This window comes from Osmerus mordax, chromosome 4 (assembly GCF_038355195.1).
Source record: "Osmerus mordax isolate fOsmMor3 chromosome 4, fOsmMor3.pri, whole genome shotgun sequence".
Taxonomy (NCBI): Eukaryota; Metazoa; Chordata; class Actinopteri; order Osmeriformes; family Osmeridae; genus Osmerus; species Osmerus mordax.
Genome location: NC_090053.1, coordinates 12,067,229 through 12,088,718, shown reverse-complemented (window position 1 = coordinate 12,088,718; position 21,490 = coordinate 12,067,229). Strand labels below are relative to the sequence as shown.

Below are 21,490 nucleotides of genomic sequence, written 5' to 3'. Positions count from 1 at the left end.
AAAAGCAATTTGAGCTACATTACCTAAGGCTATAAGGTGTTATGGCATAGCCATGGATGAGTTGGAGTAATGCATGATGTTAATGTGGGATTTTGATTTTGGAAAGACCTCCACCTGGTATCATTAACCCCCCCCCCCCCCCCCCCCCCCACACACACACACACACACACACACACATACATACATACAGACACAATTATTTTTCTTCCTCCAGAAACCAATTTATCCTGTCCAACCATTACACCAATCAAGACCCCCAGAAACATTCATAATAAGATTACACACTGAGACACTTTCCTCATGTCACTACATTTCATTTAACAGATAATCCCATTGCATGTCGTGAACTCACACACAAATTTAGTTATGACCAAATGTAAATTATTCATTTCCAGTGTGATATAAATTGCAAAGAGAAGGAAACGGCATACATTTTCAGGTGAAGCGCCATGGTTCTACAAAGTAATTAAACACAATCTGTGGTGCATATGTCAATGCAGAAGCTGAATGTTAGGGTGACCTTTAAGACAGTATTTGTCATAGTTCAATGCACTCTGTCTCATAATCTCCACACTAGATAGTTCACTTCTATTTAGTATTCATGAGCTGGCCTCGTAGATGATAGCAATTTTGTAGAGAGGACGTCAGTTCCTTGCAGTCAGAACCACTGACGTCACTAAACTGCCCAAGGCCACCATCAGAGCTCCAAGCAGGAACTTCCATGAAATTCCCTGAAACACCAAGTGACGCATTTGTCAAAAACAGTCAAATCTTTGTTCCTTTTTTTCTTTTAACTGAATAAAACTCAGTTATATAAACATTTCACCATCTGTGAAATGTACTCATTGGCTTACAGGTGGTTTCTTTTTAGAGGGAGTCAGAAATGGTGCAATATTTTCTCCGAGCATCTGGGCAGGTTTAGCCTTCCACTTCAGAGAATCATTTCCTCCTGATTGCCTTTTAACTAGTTTTGACAGTTCAACATGGATGGCCTGTGACAGGGAGAAAAAAAAAGAAAATGTCAACAATACAGCATTGTTGCAAGTTGTACTACAAGAGTTATCCAGCAGATGGCAGCCTAAATCAAAGAAGATTCAGAAATGAGGAAGTCAAGCTATCTATATTTGGGCATGAAGTTTTCAAACTTTGTATCCAAATTGTAACTAATGTTGTCTTCTGGTTAGTGCTAACACATCTATGCAATAAATACTGTTTAAACTATTTTTATTGTATCTGCCGGTCTTATTATTGAAATAAATAAATAAATACAGCACACAAGCTTTTACCCTCCTTTATTCCATTCCAATTTTAGTTTTGTCATGACAAGGCACATTCACCACTGTGGCAATGTGGCGACTCATGTCAAGTTGATCTGAGGTCAATTTTCTTTCAGAGTGAGTTTCAAAGCTTAATTTTCAAGACTGTAAGCTGCAGACTTTGGTTGAAATATGAGTTTATCATGGTGACATAATGGCAATATGGCAATAATACTGATAAACCGATCATTAATATGGGATAACATGCTCTGATTTAACTTAACAAGAATTCAAGTTTGGCTGTATGGCATACTTTTTGTGTGTGTGTGTGTGTCATTTGTCTCAAGACCAACTTTCAAATGAGTGTAGGATCTGTTAGAGTGCACTACCCATAAGAGCAAGACAGAACAGGTTCCCATTGTAGTGAAGTAACACAATGATCTACAGAAAGTCCTGTCCTGTGTCTAGGCTCTAGTCTGTTTTCATGGCATTGCTGTAGTCAACATTGAATGATCTAATAAAACAACCTAAACCCAAAATGCTTCCAAGGTGTTTGTCTTTGGTTTGATCTGAGCAGCTCTGTGAACATTTTCAGCCAGCCAGGGTTTCAAAATTATGTGAGTAAATACAGGTGAACATGAAGGAAAGCATGATTCATTCGTGAATTAGGCTGCTGGCAGGCTATAAGTCTGAATTGTAATTATTGTGAGAGACTCTTTGTGAAATAACCCTTGATCTGTGTGCGGGGGATGGATTTCACTAACAGGACACAGGGAGGTGCAGGTGATGAGAGAACATACATGCCCTCCAAGTAAGACTGTATATCTCACCTTGGTGGATGGCTCCAGTTTCAAAGCCTTCTTCAGTGTCTCCATTGCCTCCTGATACTCCCCCTTGTCTGACATAAGCTGCAAGCACAGAGCAATACCCTCTATAAATCCTCCTTCATTTGTTTAATAGCAAGAACACACTCACTTGAATCTATTTAGATTCAAAAGACTTTTCAAACCAATAAAAACAGCTGTTAAATCTTGCTGTATTTCTATGAACTGTAGACTTTTCATATAAATAGTTGTATTTTTGCCTCATGTCCCTCACCTTCCCCGTCCTGAAGAGGGCTTTAACGTTGCTTGGGTCGAGAAACAGAACATCCCGACTGGTGTGCAGTGCCTCATCGTACTGCTCCAGTTTCAGCTGGGCAGCTGCCAAGTTGTTGAGACACTTCACCCGGTAGTCCTGCACCTCCTCCTCTTCTTCCACGACTACAGCATTGTCACCGTCTGCAGGGAAACAGGGCCACACAGACTCTTACACCTGGCTCATTGTCACATTGTCATGTATATTTCCTGTCAGCCTGTCTCTCTTGGTATCAGGGGTAAAGTCTATTCACACAAAAGACCTGAGAGGAGGAGAGAATGACTATTTGATGTAGGCCCATCTGTCTATTTGTTTACCCCTGTTATAAAATCCACTGTCACGCTCATTGTGGAAGTGCTGACTCTGACACTGAGATGAGAGCCTGAAGACTGCCTGTTACGACCCACACCAGAAGTGAGAGTTATTAGTCTGAGATGTGTGAGAGATTGTCGTTAACAGATTCATGTTAGGTGGGGATTATGGGCAAGGAGTAGCTATTTAGGGCTTTTCAGAATATCTTTGAACCGTAGATCCCACATGAAGTTCATTGTAATGCCATCATGATGCAAAGATCCAAGTCTGTGCATGTGTGAGCTCAACAGTAAATTAATTTGAAGGAAACAAAACTATAAAACAGAGTTCATAGAATTCTAACTGTACTGTCCATCTTAAAACATATTTTAAAACAACAATTGGGATATGGATTGATCTTTCAGCCCATTTTCCTTTGCTTTCTTTCAAATGTGCAGGATTTTGTTGGATTGAATACAGTCCCTGCCTAAGTGCTGTAGTGAATTCAACCATTGCCTCCATCCTCATTGATACTTTTCAAAACACCCCATGCTCCTCTCCTCATTGACTAATTTATCTCAAATGATTCTCTTGGGTCCACCCAGCCTTTCCAGCAATTAAAGTGATTAAGTACATAGAAAAAAACATGAAAGTTGATTAGGTTTGTTAATCATAAACCATTTCAGAAACATTTCTCATGACAGTCACCTCCGCTGAATGTGGCTCTGCATTATAAGGCTGTAATTAGTGCAGTGATGGACTAGCTGAAAGCAAAGAGGAGACTATCATGTAATTTAGCACTGGAAATGTGGAAATGGTCTTTCTGAAGCATGTTATCACGACAAGTGGATGTGTGCACCAATCCGGATGTGTGTGTATGCATGTGTGCTTGTGTGTGCGTGTGCATCGCCACACGTCTAAGGGAGTATTAGTACTGAATGTTTGTGACCACACGCACCAGGCTTACCCCTGGTGCGTGTGGTGAGCATATCCAGAGCCATGCAGTAGGCCCTTGCAGCCATGCTGTACTCCTCCCTCTGGAAGTGAAAGTTCCCTCGCTCGCGCTTCTGGTTGCCGATGCGGATACGGTCAGGGATGGGAAGAGTCACAGGATCTGGCTTGTCTCTGATGTCCAGGAGCTGCAGCTGGTACAGGAGAGGTGCCCAAGTTGGAATATCAGGCTCCCTGTCAAACACAAATACACACACTCATCACTGGACAACATGGACAACCTGAAACAACAGGGAAGGATCACCTAAATATCGCCCTAAAAAACATTTAACTCCATTTCACTTTACGTTGCTGCATGTCAGGATGCTTTGTCATGTTTACTTTTGAAGTTTATCACACAGTGGTTTGAATTAATTCACAGAACAGGCAGTTAAGGCCAACAGATTTATGAACTTGTGAGATTTTCCAACGGCTATAAACATGCAAGGAATTGAATGCGATGAATCATCACCTGTGTGTGTCTTATAGAAGGAATGTTTGATTTGTTCAAAATCATATGGTCCCAGTGAACACATGAAACACATGGTGCGTTATGAGTTACTGTGGGGCAACCCTGATGCCAGAGTGTGATGGTGTGTGCAAGAGAGAGACGGTAAGGAAGAAAAATAGCATGTGTGTGAGACATAAAAGAAGAGAGAGAGAACAGAAATAGATAAATAATCACACACCAAAAAATTCAACCCCACAAAGCAGAGAGCCAGAACCAGAGCAGAAGATAAGCACAGTTGTCATTGCAGGGTCTTCCTTGCTTGTGGTGCAAGGCGATCTCTCTGTGTGGTGTGTCAGATCATGAATGATTTAAACTTGCTGCGTCAACGACACATTTTATGTCTGTCCAGGAGATTTAGTATACCTCCAGCAGCCTCTGTGAAGCTGTGTCACCAGGTGGGATCAGGTTACCCTTTCACCTATCGTCTCAGAGGACGACATCCGGTCTCAAGAGATGAGCAGAGAGCCCAGATGGGCCTGGTAAGGTGAGCAGGATCCTTTAGTTTGGGACTAGAGGAAGTAGGGGCATTCAGAGATACTTATCATTCTAGGTCATAGATGGATACATGGAGAACACTTTTGTGTAGATGCATTACTATTGTAACACCCATTGAAATTGTTTAGGTTTAGTGTGCATTTTGAGCACAGTCATGCTGATATAAGTCTGGTTATGGTTCTAAGCAATTGATCATAGATACAGATGTGAAATTAAATAAAAATATGTTTTTTTTGCTGCATTCTCCTACTTATTCCACACACAGAAATGGATTAGAAGAGTAAAAGGTTGCTGAGCTGATTTTAGATTACAGTGGACAGTGAAAAAGCAATGATACTGAATGCTGATAATGATTAACTGAATTTTCTAACCGTAAAATAGTGTTAATTCAGTTTTCCACCCCAGTTTCCTCTTGCTCTAACGTCTCTATGTGAAAATCTGTATTTCATAACATGGGGTCATATTAAATAATTGTGTTGGAGGGTTAGAGTATCAAGATCTTGATCTACAGGGCTCCTATTGGAGTGAACTAACAGTTGATAGCACCAGGAGCTGGTTGACTGTGTGTGACTGAGGAGAGAATGACCTCAGAAAAATAAAATGATGATCTGCAGGACAAGTGACAATAACACTGAATATTTACAGTATTAGGTTCTGTAATATAGTCACACAGAGAGGACTACATAGAGGTGTAAAGTCTCAACAGTGAGTCATGGGAATACAGACCCTCTTACCCTTATTATATTGGAAGTGCCCTTGTTCCATGCTCTCTGAATAGAGAGTGCTAATGCAACCACTTGGTTGATGGATGAGTCATTTTTTATTAATCTGTGCAAGTAGCTGTTTCCCCTTCGCTACTATGAACAGATGCAGCACATCAAAGGAAAACAAGAATGCAGTCACAGACGTTATATCAAAAACAAGTAACTAAATACACATATTAATACACGCAGGCACACACAAATGTGCATGACACACACTAACACTGCACGATCAGTGATTTAAGTAAAATATTCACCTAATAGACTATTTTAATTGGTTTTAATATTCAACAGTTGTAGTAAGTTTTCCTTTTTAAGGGGCTGTTTGCCATATACAAATGGCTCCTGGAGTATCTGAATCACGTCTCATTCCTATTTTGAACAATCCATATCCAATCCTTTTAAACCATCCTTTTGTGTCAAATTGACCCAAAACCATGGACAGCAATAAACCTGAAGCAATAATTCACACAAAAAGTGGCATTAAAGTCATGTTAAATGTAATCACAAAAAACACAGCTTGTTGAATTATCTGTAAGGTTTTCAGTGTCAGCCAGGACACCAGTGATTAGCACCATAGCGGTCTGCCATGGCATGGAGCTCTGTGAACGAGCCCCCAGGGTCTGATTAGCCCAGAGTAGAAACACAGGCTGGTCAGCGAGACAAACTCATCTACTAGTATATCCCCAGCTCTAGCCTCCTAATGAAATGTGATCTTGGAACCCTAGCTTGGGTTAACATCCTAAGACTCTGTCTCTAAGGGCAGCATGGTTCACTGCTTCCTATGCTTAGAGACATCTGCATTTAACCCTGAATAAGTACTCATTTAGTTAAATGTAACCCCTTTTATTGGGAGTCCAGAGAAATGGCTGCTTACTTCAGATGTGCCAATAATTTTAAGACGTGAGGGGTTAGAACTCATTACATAAAGTACAATTGTACAATACAACTGGTTGTGTCTCACCATATAACTCTTAAGAAACATAAGCTCAATATTGTGGTGCTTTTGTCAGATATTTTGTTTGTTATTTATAGTGTTGTAAGGGAAGTATGCAGAATGTCCCCAGCTACAAGCATGTGAGAGTGATTTATGAGTGCAACGTTCAGAACTCGATTTAACTAGTTGTTACTCAAATCAGCTGACTTGGGAGACACACAAATGGTTAGAAATTCAATCAATGGTCGAAGTCTAATCTTATTATGGTATTCCTTTGTAACAGGGCTAAATGTTGTCGAAACAACATTAATAGGTGTGAGGTTATAAAAAATTATTACCTATTCTCCACCATTCAGAACTGAATACTTGATTAGACAATTGTGTAGAGGTGGCTAACACACTGGCTAGAGCACTGTTGTCAAGTCACTCAAGATTTGTTAAGGGAATAAAGATTAGCCTAAGGCTAGAAGCTAACAGTAACTCCAATTCTAGTTTCACTCATCACGTAGCGCAGGACTCACCCTGTAGGTCACCCTCTAGCCCTTGGAAGGGTGGGGGTGCAGCCGAGGGAAGACGATAGTTTAGAGACCCAAGACAAGCACAAGCTGAGACAGCCAGTCTGAAAGCAGTAACTGTCAGAGGCATGAAGGCTACACAGCAAGGGATTCTCATCAGGACAGGGTCTAGCTGGTCCATTTAAGGAAATTATCATGGGTGTGTAATAGTTCCTGAAACACAGTTACAGCTAAAAACTTCACCATTGTGCCTGCGGAATTTATACAGTCCTATTCATACAGTCTTTTATATACCCATGGAACCTACTCCACACAACCTACAATGTCACTGTGTTCCAGTACTCTACTACCTACAACGTCATTGTGTTCTAGCCCTCATATAAAGACTGTTTGCCCTTTCTCCCTCGTATTACCTCACAGGATACACAAACCTATAACTAATCAGTTCAAGTCGTGCATAGTTGCAATGCAAACTTCCGCTTCACTCTTTATGATGCTGACTGCAAATGATTTAGTCACATGGTTATCTGTCAGACAGGCACCTTGTGAATGAATGAGGGAAAAATACTTGATGATGTCAGACACCTCATTTTATCTTGTCTTAAATGTCGAGAATTTCCAGTAATTACCTAATCGTGGTTGCTATGGAGATAACCTCCCTTAGTAATTTATACACACTGCTAATAAACATAGACTTGTTTAGCAAATTATATGCTACCACCAGAGTACTATTAATTCTAAAAGTGTTGGATTTATGATGAGTTTGTTATCTATAATATGGTGATAAACAGCTCGATTGGATTGGTTGCTGACGTTTATTTTGGTATGGCTTCTGATCCAGAATAGGATGGACAAAACACAAAAACAAGCGCACAAAGGAGCTTAAGTCTAATCCTGCTCTCAGTGAAACGTCACAGCTGTTTTTTTCCCCTCTCCTGCCTCAGTAGTTCATTTACTGCACACCAACCGACTATTACTGTCCATAATCCAGGAAATGTCTGGCTCTAACTCTGTCAGCCACCTCTGAGTGAGCCACTGTTTTCCTGTGTGTTTACGATACAGTTTGTTTTTATTTGCTCAGCTAGCAAATCCAATGAGGGAGAAAACAGCAGGGATCAAGGGAAGGTTCTGCCTAATGCCCGGGGGTAGAGCTCTTCAAAAGTCCTCATATAATCTGAAGCAGGCCTCTTCAGCCTGTTAAAATGAATCCAGTCTCAGCCTGGGGCCTATCAGTAGTGGTTGTACTAGCTTTTATAGTTAGTTATTTCTGCTGGTCCTCTCACTGAGGCAGAGGGAGGCTAAACCACAACTACATCATGCCCCTTTGGTCTGGGGTTTGAAAAGGACATGGGTGAACTGAAGTCAGTGTGACAGCACAGGACTATTCTGAGATATGAAACTGATCTGTGGGTGTGTCTCAAACCAGTGATTAAAACTAAGTGCTGTGATGCAATGTTTTGGTCTTAAAGCCTTGCTGTTATCCCCTGGGTTAGGATTCAGTTCTTTGGTCCTAAAAAGCCCAAATTAAATTTGTACTCTGGTTGTGCTATCATACTGTTTACAGGTGTTCCATTGTGATCCACTAGCTTAGATGTTGTAGATGACAGCCACCTTTGACCACTATTTTAGACTGAATCAGAGACAAAGCTCACCAGTGAAAAACTGGGCAAGTGATGGAACAGAAGTTGAACAGCAAAGTCTAAAATGCTGTCGCTGCTTTTACACCACTAGGGAAGATTTGCTGAGGTTGTGATGTGTTGTGCCTTAATGTAAACTGCATGTTAGACAAACAAAACAAATTAAACAGCAGATGTGCAGTATTGAAGCTAAACAGTACATGTAGCATGCATTTAATTCTGGAAGGCTCATGTCAACAATCAGTGATTTGGGGGTAGACAGATGCAGTGGTTTGTGTGCTGTCAGGCAGGAGGTTCACTCTCATCCCCAGAGACTGGATGTTTGGTCCAGCAGATTCCTCAGTGAGGTAAATGGCTAAATTAAACAGTACTGACAGCTCTGCTCTCTCAGACAAAGACCTGTACAGCTTTACATTTTACAGGTTTCAACTTCAAATCTCCTTAAGCCTAAAAACCAAGAAGCAACAGAGCAGAGGTATTTGAATGTGAAACACTATTACATTATAGTTACATTTCAATGACTGGTTGTGTGGTCTCAACTAATGTGGTCATGTGGTCTCAACTAACAAAAATAAAGTAATACTGATATCAACTAATAATTATTATGAATACAAACATTATACATTATAAAATTCTGTTATGCATTTCATATTTTGGATACTTTAGATTGGGTGATGTGAGTGATTCATTGAATGAATGTTAAAGTAATGAATGAAAATATATCTCCATATAATATTAATATAATTGATCTTAGTTACATCTTTCACTAACCAACTATTTATACATTTACATATTCATTACCTCAGATATCAAAATATTGAAATGTTCAGTGCAATTCAATCTTGCATGTGTGACATTCTGCAAATGAAATAAATGTCATAGTGTTCATCAAAATATTATTTCTTTTCTTTCAAACTGTGAATCCTCATTGCTGAATCAAACATAGATAAGAACCACAAAGAAAATGGCGATCAAAGAAATGTCAGCATTCCTGGAATATCAGTTTTGTGTATTGAACGCATAACCAGTAGGCAACTGGAGTTGTACCATGGAATCTGCCATGTATGACTAATGAACAGCTGAAATATTTTCATCTACAGTTTTACTTGAAAGTTTAAGCAAAATATAAGAATATGCTCTTGAATGGGCTAATTCACATTATGGCAGTCAAGTTTATTTGACATCTCATCAAAACCTCCCAACTAAAACATCTGTTCAGTTAGTTTGGATTCAGTGTTTAGTTAGCTAGATATGCACAACCTGGTCCAAACACTGATAAGGCCTGTTCTGTGCCTGTTACCAGCAGGTGCTCTGTGTATCTTGCCGGTCAGCCACTCTGGTGCTGCACACCCACCTGCAGCTTTAATGAGGCAGCCGTATATAGGGTTGTCATGGTGGAGCGCCACACATCTGGACGGTTTAATCTAGCCGTCCTGTTAGCATGGCCCCATGAACCTCCCATCATGCCCCCCCCCCCTGCACCCCCACCCAACCCCCTCTGACGAGAGTGGCAGAGACACTCGCTAGACTGAGGAGGAAGGACTTGACTTGACCGGTGCCGGCGGCAATGATACGGGGTCACAGTCCTCACAAGGCCTGCTCTGCAGCTGCTGCAGTCAATTAGCAGGAATGTTTGGACCGCTGCACTGATGACCGAAACCACTGAAAGGACTGCCACTCTATACTGTATCAAATAACTAGAATGAAACAATGAACTGACTGGAAACGTGACCAATAACCGGTATGAGGATGTTTGGCATGGATTCATTAACAAACTTCATTTTGCAACCAGTCATTAAAGGTAGTGTGAGGCTGGTGCTGGTCATGAACAGGAGATACATAGAGCACATTTTCAAGGCTGTGTGAACACTGAGTCCTGTGATGGACTGCTGTGCTGATGCAGACGGCAGATGACGGACTGATGACGTCCATTAGAGATGAGTCACCACTCCTCGTCTCCACTGATGGAGCACCCTCCCCCCCATGGCAATGTCTCTTTGCCTCTCTCCTACCTGACCACACTGACACAGACAGACAGTGAGTTCACAGTCCATGGTCTATTCTCTGCACGTATACTCTAGCAGTGGTATGCTTTGCTATGCAACCCCGGCACTGTGTGTGATACATTCAACATGCTAGCTCTTAGATACAAACCCAAAGGTCAATGCTAGACAGTCAGAGCCACTATATTTAGCTCTGTGTGTGTATGTGTCTGAAGTGCGATTGTACGTGTGTGTGGCGTCGCCATGCTCCTCCTCTCGTTCTAACAACAGCTGGCCTTCCACTTTCCCATCTGCTTCCATTATGGCTGGTGTGACAAACAGAAAAAGTCATATACTGTGGTTGTGTTTATGAGTCGCCCAGCAACTGCGTTGTGGCTATCACAAAAGGTCAGGTTGAGGTTAGATTGTCTGAGGGGTAGATTCTCGATTATTTTATAGCCAATCCTGGGAGCATAGTAAGAGCTAAGCTGTGAGGACCTGGAGTGGAGCAGGGTGGCCCCAATACTGAACGTGCCCCAGAACCACCTCCTGTGTGTGGAGAATAACAGTCTGGATTGAAAGCAGCTATGAATACACACACATGGGAGAACCAGGTCTCCTGTTACAGACTGGAGCTTTTAAAAAGTCTCCATGGATTTCACTCCATGGATTTCACCAGAATGGCTGGTTAGTGTTCAGAATACATTCATTCAGATGGAAGATCATTGTACGGCTATGATTACTTAATTTGCCAGTTTTACTAGGCAAGTAGTGTCTGGCATCCTTGATATTCAGTAGATCAAACAATTGCAAATATGTGAGGTGGAAAAAGATTCAGATTGCAATTTAGACCATACAGGGTGTACCACAAGATCCAACATCTCCCCGGAAACCGAAGCATGTCTGGGATCATGACAAACAATCTGGTCCCATCTTGTCCGGAAAGAACTGTAGGTTTCTGTAGAAGGTTCTGGTTTGATCCTGGAGCCTCGTGTGTTCCTCCATTCTCTGCCATGCACTACTAATCCCCTTTTCCCTCATTGGATTTCTGCTGTGCACAGCAGGCGTGGAGGCCGTGAGGCTGTGTGTGACCGAGGTGAGAGAGGAGTAGACGGGAGCAGGTAGGATTGATTAGAGCTGGAGTGTCAGCTCATGTGGGCTCCACTGTCTGTCCCTACAGTCTGCATGTCATGGTCTGAATGCTGCGCCACAACGTGGCCCCTTGTGGAGGAAGCACGGTGTCTCTGTGAGGACAATGGATCCATAGGGAGCTGATGATGACCTACATCGGAAAGGTCCCTTCTTTTCTTTCAGCCTTGGTACAAACAACTTTGTTGTGATTCATTGAACAGTCCATCACAGACAAGCAAAGCACAAAGTAGCTAACTGGAATATTGAGAGGAGGGGAAAGCTGAGTGAAGAGGGTGGGTTAGTACACTCACATGCCTGACAGGATCTCCTGAAGTACTATATGTTTTACCTGGACCCCATCCAAACCAGAGTAATGTTTAAAATGCATATGGGCAATGGAAACATGCTAGTAAGGATTTGCTGTAGTATGACAAAGCATTCAACTCATTATTTTTATACACTGATGTCGACATCATGTGAGATACATTTAAATCCATCTCCTTGAAAGTACACTAAGTATTTACTCTGATACTCACTTTACTGAAAATATACTGCACTACTCTTTTTACAACACACAAAGGTCTAATTACGTACAAAAGCTTCACTTCAATTCATTGCTCCTGTAAAAATCTGCAAACTTTCCAAAAATAAAAAGCAGAAGTCAATGAGTTGAAGGCAGGATCATATTACAGAAAAGCCTGTGTTGATTGGAGAGATAAGCGGAGCTTGCTGGCAGTGAGGGATGGAGGTAAACATCCAAAGATTAGATGAAGCACATGCACAGGTCAACTACACAGCCTGAACACTGCTGAATATAACCATGGTTAAGCAAGAATACATAAGCACTTGTAAACATCTCACAGATGTGTGTTTGGGTCACAGCTGCTAACTGATAGGACTGAGGCACTGCTGACCTGAGGGCTATGAATGCGGCCTGAAAATCAGTAGATCTTTTTTGATGCGTTCTTTAATTGTTTGTGCTTTCTGGCAGACGCCTGATTCATGAGGGCTGGGTGGGGCTTCTAGACAGTTGTCGCCAAAATACCAGGAAAACGAAACACAGAGTCTAAAACTTACACCTTCTTCAAGTCACCTGATTCAGTTCAACTGAAGGTTTGCTGAAGTGTAAGCACAAGTAAAACCTTCTGCAAAACCCCAGTGACACGTGAGAAAAGTCCTTACCTACTCCTTACTACAGGTCATTACTCCTAAAGGACATCTGTTATCTTGTTACTGTATGTGGAACTGTCACAAGTGATTATGTCTCATCCTGTGTAGGATGTTTGGTTGTTCATATTGATCAGGCTTTGCTCAGTGGTCTCCAATGCTTTTGACCTGGATGTTTCTGTTCTGGATATGACTGAGAGAAGGTCATTCCACATAGAGTGAGAGCCCTACCACACACACATCAGACTCACTCACTGTGACTCACACACACTCCTTGAACACTGACTCATTGCAAACACATACATTACACACATGCACACACACATTCATATAGTGTGCACACTACAGTCCTGGTGTAGATTCCAAATCACAATCTGACCTGCAAAAAGCAGAAGCACTGTGCGTCATAATATTCCCATGAAGTTCTGGTCTTCCTCAAATGTAGTTCGGCCTCCACAGTGTTGATTCACAAGTCAATGTCAACACTCACAATGCTGTACTATTACTCATCCTCACATATCTCATTCATCACATATGATAGTTCACACCCTAGAGTACCCGGAAAGAGTACTGATGTTTGGTTTGTGACTGTCTATTCTCATGGTTCTCTGCTTTAGGAATGGCACTGTAATGTTAAATAGCCACATTCTCTGTTCAGTATGGGTGTGTGACTGAAGCAGCAGATACTCTAACAATTACAAGTCTGTTCAACTGTCTACACTAAGGTACCCCTCAAGCACATTCTCTAGGAAGTTGAAAGGTGCTGCTGGCTCCTTACCCAGTATTTACAGTGCAGTGAGCACTCTGAGTAAACACAGAAAGTTCAGCAGAATTTCGACCTAGCTTCATCGTTAACAAGTTAGGCATGCAATGTGTGAGGGAAATGTTTAGAAAGCTAACGAACTAATCAATGTAAAGCAACCGTTTTTACAGGTAATATTGTTCGACTCACAAAAACATGACATCAATACAGTCCATCACTACAGTCTATATGTAAGATAGTTTCTTGCCCTTCCAGATGACCATGTGTTGTTACTTTCAGGCTTGAATACTCACTAGGCACAGTTCACCTGGGTGTGATGCGTGAGAGACTACCCGTCCCTTTGTCAAACATGTTTGCTTTTCACAACTGTGAAATCTGATTGTGATGGCCATTTACGTCTGCCCTGAGTTGCTGATCTCATGTCATGAATATAGCTATTCAAATTTAATAACTATGGTTGGGCTTATCACTGTGTCTGAGGGCCTCATTTACTAACCTTGCGACCGCAGATTAATCTGCGCCTTTGCCCAACCGCAAATAGCACATAATGCGGTGTATTTCTGCATTTTGCGTGGCATTTAACAAACCAGATCCTCGTTGGGCAATCAGCGCCTTACTCCGCCCTTTAGTGTTTAGCGTGCCGTTAAAAGACGGGAGAAATCGTCTGCATGTTACACCTCTCCTCCAATCTCTTAACTTACATTTTCAATGTCAAGCTTTAGTTTTTTGACTAAAGATTTTTTTTTCGAATTAACAAAACATTTGGCCCTGATTTAGCTCCATACAGGACTAGATAGTTATTGTCTTGGTGATGGTTCATAAACGCAGAAGCAAACTCCTAAGCACGCTCTACTGGTATAATTATCTCTGTCAAGAATGTAATTTCAGCAAAAAAACGTATACTAATGTGCCAATGGCACTGTTATGCCACTTTCTTTTGGAATATACAGTCTTGAAAATAAAGCATTGTGACTGACTACATACAACTTAATGGCATTGAAGCGGTTGTAGATAGCGTGGATTAAACAGGAAGGTTGTCAAACGTTACCTCACCAGTTGTCAGAGACAGGTGTTTATGTTGTTGAGTTTGGGTTTGTAAGTAAGGTAGGGAGCTAGACTCCTCAGTCTCCCATTGGCTTTCATGTTGTTGCTATCAGATCAGAGCAGAGAGCCACATTTGGACTCCAGTAGTTTCTGATTAGATTCTGTTGACTGACGGGATCCAGTCTGGGCCCTTTCCCAGAAATACTTTGACCCCGTTCCAGAAGGACACAAGTCTGGGGGCACCATGACTGTGTCAGAGACAGAAAGGTTGATGGAGGCTTCTCGTTACTGTGTTGTTGCATGACTCATTGGCACCCAATCTGGCAGCTCAAACGTCAGGGTTCTTATACTTGATTTACGCCAAATCATCTCAGCAGCCTGTCTGCCACGATCAGTCAGGTAAAAGGTTGCCGGCGAAGGACTTTTACAGGGCTTTAATTGATCATGTCCTGATATATAAAACTAACATGGCTCCTGTCCCATCCAGTATGTGAGGGTATGATGTACCAGTAGCAATCACACACTATGTGCATCCCATCCCAGTAAAGTACTCTGTACAGATAAATAGCTTTGAAGTGCCCTTACCTGAAATGGTAGCACTGTCTCCAACAGGCACCCCATAGTGTCTAATCAATATATCGACAGAGAATGGGAAGATAATGGGAATGATATTTTCCCTCCCTTTCTTTCTGTCATTCTACAGCTTAGACACACTGTGACTTTCCCATTCCTCTAGAAAAACTAACCAAAGAGCCAGTGCTACACAATATTTTTCAAACATTTTCTAAGAGGGACACTGCTACAGCGGCTGTTTATTTACCTTGTTTGTAACATAGCTCTTCTTGTCCTTCAACTTCTTCTATCTGGATTAATTCATCTGTTTTACCGACCATATTTGTAAATCAACAAATCTGCCTCATTATGAGAAGAATCATCCATACATAAATCTCTGTCTTTTAACATCGAATTCATCATCTCTCTAATAATGGCAGGAATCTATGTGTGTGTGTGTAGAAATTAGAATGGGTTTAGTTTCGCATGATCAGCTCAAGAACCGGGCACTATAATCCAATGGAGTGCCGTCCCGCGATTGACATTGTTTGGATAAGCATTTCGACTTAAACTAATGAAAAAATACTAATAATTAGCCTCCAGTTTGGCTTGCTCTGTTCGCGTCCCAGCCCCTTCACTCTGATTGGTCTTCTGTTCTGCAGTGAGATTCCTACGAATATCTCGAGAACCGGACGAAGTTAATATTTTGCAGGTGTCTTCTGCATAGTTCATATTTTGCGGTGTTGAACTAATGCAATTAACAAAGGCATTCGCAATTAAATGAAACTAAGCGTAAGGAAAATAGAGAAATTCAGTTTCGTTATTTAGAAGCGAATTCACATTTACAACCAATAAGCATCTGCTTTCAAAGGGGCTGGCTAGCTAACAGAATGACAATATAATATACTTTCAGTATAGATCAGGGAATTTTGTTACATAAATGTATGTGTTTACTGATGTCAAAACTGCCTGCACATTGCAAATGTAGCACTGTATGTTGAATTAGGCTACAATTATGACAACTGGCTCAACCATTGTGCATGTAATGACTTCTGTTATTAACTACATGTTTAGATGTTTGTGGTGGTAAGACAATTCAACAGAGAACCAATATAGTACATTTTTATCAACATAACATAAGCATGTTGGGAGTCAGGTGGCTGAGCGGTGAGGAAAGCGGGCTAGTAATCAGAAGTTCGATTCCCTGGCCGTGCAAAATGACGTTGTGTCCTTGGGCAAGGCACTTCACCCACTTGCCTCGGGGGGAATGTCCCTGTACTTACTATAAGTCGCTCTGGATAAGAGCGTCAAATGACTAAATGTAAATTTAAGAAATGTATAATGTAGGAAACAGCAGAAAACGAAGGCTACATAATCATTTGTATGAATTTAGGCCACCACAGCATTGTCAATTTGACTAATAGATGTGGAGGTTGAACAAGTACTTCAGAGATGACAGAGAATTTCAATTGTGATCTGAGAAATATAGGTACCAAAGACACAGAGTCATCACCAGCTGAATCAGGGGCACTGCACTATCTATCTATAATTCCAGAAATCTGTGTCCCCCCCCGATATCATCGCGGGCACTGTGCCCAAAATATAATTCCAGGAATCTGTGTGTGTGCCACCAATTTTATCATGGACACTATGCACTATAGAAGTACTATAAGGAATCTGTATTTATGTGTTACACTGACATCTTAATCACCGACTGCATCACAGGCACTGTGCACTAGTCTAATCAATTCTACAGACAAAATACCTACAGCAGCCGCAGGCCTTTTATCTATGTGGGCCATGAAAGGGAACTAAGAACTCTGTCACAACACTTCAGGAGTCTGGCAAGATGCCAAGGATGTCTATCGTGAGGCTAAGGACTTAATTTGACCACACTGTACACAACCTTAATCAGGAACATCCAAACAATCATTAACCGAGCTCCTGCCTGTCTCCTCCCCAACCTGTTCTGTTGCTCTGCTCTCTCTACTAAAGACACATTTAACAGCCTCTCTAGACCCATTTCTAGAGCTCCAGAAACTCAATACAAACAAGACCTCACACAGGGACCACACATGGGAGAGGCCAAGATGAACACGCACTCCATCCACGCCAGGCCCTGGCAGAGGACAGGGGACCACACAGAGACCCGACATGCACAAAGCAGGGACACTGTTGCTACTGGACAGTAAAGGCCAAATTATACTTCTCTGACTCTGTTACGGCCAGACGGACGGACGGAGTCGGACGGATTGGTTGAATTTATAGTACTCCGAAGGCTGTGGGTGCTGAAAACAATTCACCGCCAGAAGAGTAGGCGGCGCAATGGTTTTTTGTAAGTCGTCGTCGAGTGTTTATTTACCTAGGTTATCGAGAAGTCGGAGCAAATGTACAAATTAGCCGTTTCATCAATAAAATACGCACATTTTCAGCAACTACACTGCCCATTTCTCGTCACATTTTAATTCAGATGCTGATTTACATGTACTGTTTAGCTGAAATATGAATTGTAAAAACTTACAGCAATGGCGGTCAAAGGATTATGTTCGTCCTGTTTATCACGGCAACCCCGCCCCTGACGCAAGCGGTTCTTAATACGGACCAATCACAGCCAAGGGGTATCCGTAAAATGACGGACGGACGGATAGTCAGGAAAATCAGGAGGTGCACGTAGAACTCTCCGAGGGGCTCAGAGAGGGCACGGAGGGGGCGTTCCTTGACGGAGAGGGCGTTCCCTGTCTCCGTCTCCGTATAAACGCAGAAGTATAAATCGGCCTTAAACCATTCCTGAATATAAAGGTTTTTTTTACATTGTTTACAACAGCATGCGTTCAGATTATGTGACCTCGCCATTGAAGTTAACCACAATGATCCGCGGTTTGCTGACATCATCAAGATATATCTGAAAACCAATCTCACTTCTTTCTCATTAGATGCAAGTAGTTCTGTGATTTCGAGTGAGCCTTACAGGTATCACTACACACAAGTCTTCTATAATGGCAGAGCCTCATTATTGCAGGCTGGGTTTTAGAGGCAGGCCAATGGCTGTAACTTGAGTGGGGTCCTCCCTCAGGAAGGCTAGCAGGGTCGAGGCCTCTGGCCATCTATGAATGCTGTTTGGGAGGATGGCCATCTGCTCCTCTTTATGGTTCATTAGCTAGGCACAGGCAGGCTGCCCTCACATCAACAGGTACAATAAGGCCAGGCTCCTCATTGGGATCAGAAATGTCACGTTACTATTGACAGATGATGATAAATGGTTAAATCTGTGTTTCAAATTTACACTAGAAAACCAAGAGGCAGTTGTGTGTCTTGCTGCATAGGTCACTTGCTAATCACTCACACTGGAAAGGGTTGTTGTGATGCTGTTGTGGGGAACAGCCTTGTTTCCAATATCTTACCTTCCGAGAAGTCCATAGGCATACTGAGAATCTGCCAGCAGCAGTGCAATCTCCCCTCTCTGCATGGATATGGAACACTCCTCCAGGGCCTAGGGGTGACACAGCACTGGGTCATGTGGGTGTTGCTCAGTCTTTCGTTTAGGTTTTAACCAGACATGGTTTTCATTGATTACTATGCTATTCTAGCTATAAATTATCAGTACACTGTTCTATGAAATAGAACTGCCACTGCCACTGAAGTTTTCCATCCTATTCAATAATTAGCCTATGACTTAATCAAGAATGATTGATAAAATATGAATGCTTAATAGCATCATTTGATTACACGATGGGGGTGAACCTGCCTAGATTAACCTGCCTTTCACCTGTATTGAAATAATTTTTCTACCTGGTTGACATCTCCCTCTCCTATGATGAAGACCAGCTTGCTGTCCTTCTCCACCATAGTCCTGTCTTCCAGCACGCCCTGCATTTTGACAGTGACCTCATGACCCCAGGCAGGGTGAGGGGCCTGCTTGGGGGCAGACTGCAGCACCTTCTTCCTCAACAGCCGGTCATCTGGGAAAGGGAGGGCCGGTCGAGGGGGGTCAGGAAGGGGAATGGGGGTTAATCTGCTTGCTGTTCATCAACAGGCGCTCAAAGCTGAGGCTGCTACGAGGAGACGGCACAACATGCGTTATTAAGCCAGGTGGCCGCGCCTCAGACGCTGTCACATGCTGTTGTTTGTTAAAACATATGTGCTGCATAGTACATGAAGCGTGTAGACATACCTGTGATATCTTCCCAGTCCCCTGCCATGAACAGCTCCTCAAAGTTGGAGGACGTCCACTGTTCCAGCTCATAGTCTGGAAAGAAACTCTCCTCTAAGTTTGCCCTCTCCTCCACCATCTCTGCTTCAGCCGGTTCCAGAAACCGGACTGTCTTCCCAAAACTGTTTGTCTTCCTGAGAATTCGCTCATGCTCACGTCTGGTATCCTCACTTGTCTCCTCAGGATTGGAGAGGGGTGTTATTGTCGTGACCTTGCCCTCTTGTCCTTGGCTGTCTGTTTGGACCTCCTCAAATCCGGAAGGATGTTTGTCTTCTTGTCGAGGATGGGACAGCTCCTTCTCACCCTGGTTGTCCTTGTCTTCAGGTCCAGAACAATCCTCCTCCTTTAACCCTGGCTCCACCACATGCTCTGTGGGCTCTCTAGGACTCGGCTCTGGGTCCATGTCACTGGAGGGAGCCACGGACACCATGGGTGGAATTTTCCCAGAGGGATGATCCTCCAGCCTGCTTCTCTCCACGACACCGGGCTACTCAGAAGAAGTCGGGTGAAAACACTCCTTGGGTTAAGTTACAATGGAATATTACTTCCATCCATCTGAGGCGGTCACTAGCTCTTATAGAAGTCCTGGAACCACAGACTTTTACTGAATGCTACTCAAAATGCGTCCATAATCACAATAATCCTAACTGCACTAGTTGTGTTAAAGAAAAGAGTTCCTATATCCAAGTAAACTATGAAGATGCAGTTTCACCTTGACGACCACCCAATCCTGCCGCTCTGCTACTTGGCCTACATATTCCAGAGACGTTGAAGCAACAAGAAATGACCAATGTAAAGAAACGGTGCAGCACAACGAAGCCCTCTCAGTCAGCAGGTTTGTGGGACGGTAATCTGTGGGATTAGAAGAGCAAAATCTAATCTGCCAGAACGTCTGTAAGCTTCTTAATGACTTCATTGCACTGCCCTATAATGCTGTTTCCACAAATACAGTCGACCAATAAGATCTCAAGTGAAGTCTCTAACTCAATTTAGTCTTATTCTGGAGTTTGATACCTTATTTTCACTTTTTAGGAAGCCAAGTGTTGAACAGAAGGTATAAAGTTTATACTACAGCCAGAATAACCCGATAACCTTTGTGTAGTTGGGTGCTAGATTACTGAGTTTAGTGGATTTCCCTTTAAATAATAATCAGCAGCAATGTGTGCACTTCATGTCATTGATTGAATCCTCTTACATTTCAAGAGAAAACAATATCAAACTGTAAAATTTGCAATGCACAGAAGACTACTGTAATGATCTAATAGGATCTCAGAATAATACAAAGCAAACAGGTTATTCAAGACTTTTGTGCCAGGGAAGCCAGTGAGCAACACATTCAAGATGAGACAGGCCTCAGTTCTAGTGTCAGCACACTATCTCATCTATAAAAAAAATAACTGTACAAAAATTCACAACGCTCACACAGAAAACAAAACCTTTGTGTGTATGACCTTTTTGTTTCTTGTCATGTGGTGACAAGAAAGAATCTAATGATTAGACATTCAAACTGTCTTTCCTGAGACTCAAACTAAAAGCACTTTTTTACACACTGAAGGGACAAAGCAAATTGCACTCAAAAAGGATTCCATCAACCAATATGGAGTCCAACTCCATGTCATTTGGTCACCAAATGCTGAGGCTTGAATGTGAGTGATGCTACTACCTCAAGCAGACCAGTAATGTTAACTTAAAACAATGTTCAGGGGCTGATTACCCATTGAAAAGGATAGACACAGCTGAAAATGGGAATTTACAGATTTAGCAGAACTGTGCATTTTCATATTTATCATAGAGGGATCTATGATTCTTTAATACCCATAGAATTGGGTTGTGGAATTCTCCTGAGACACTAGAACCAGGACTGTTGAACACATTAAACAAGGATGTTTTTGGAGCAACCCTGGTTTGAGACAGTCATAGAAATGTCATAGGACCATATGGTAAGTAAAGTCTGCATTAATGACTAAATCCAGAGCCACTGCATTGTGTCTGTAAGAGATTAAGAATTAAGTATTTTAATTAACCCAAATAAATAAAAAATCATCATTCTCTTTTTAAACGTATTTGTTAGCACAGGATTGTCAATCCAGATCAATTTAATACATGTGTCT

The 21,490-nt window shown here is 42.1% G+C and overlaps 1 protein-coding gene across 1 annotated transcript; it reads right to left on the bottom strand.

Annotated features, from left to right (window-relative positions):
- Positions 1 to 216: 216 nt before the first annotated feature.
- On the bottom strand, positions 217 to 19,809 carry fkbp16 (FKBP prolyl isomerase 16). The gene is made up of 8 exons (XM_067235293.1): positions 19,341 to 19,809; positions 18,959 to 19,128; positions 18,571 to 18,659; positions 3,652 to 3,869; positions 2,355 to 2,536; positions 2,087 to 2,164; positions 855 to 992; positions 217 to 731 (listed from the first exon to the last, which is right to left on the bottom strand). Exons 1-8 carry the CDS (start codon positions 19,807 to 19,809, stop codon positions 645 to 647), a joined length of 1,431 nt encoding a protein of 476 aa, XP_067091394.1. The 3' UTR covers positions 217 to 644.
- Between the last annotated feature and the right edge of the window lie 1,681 nt (positions 19,810 to 21,490).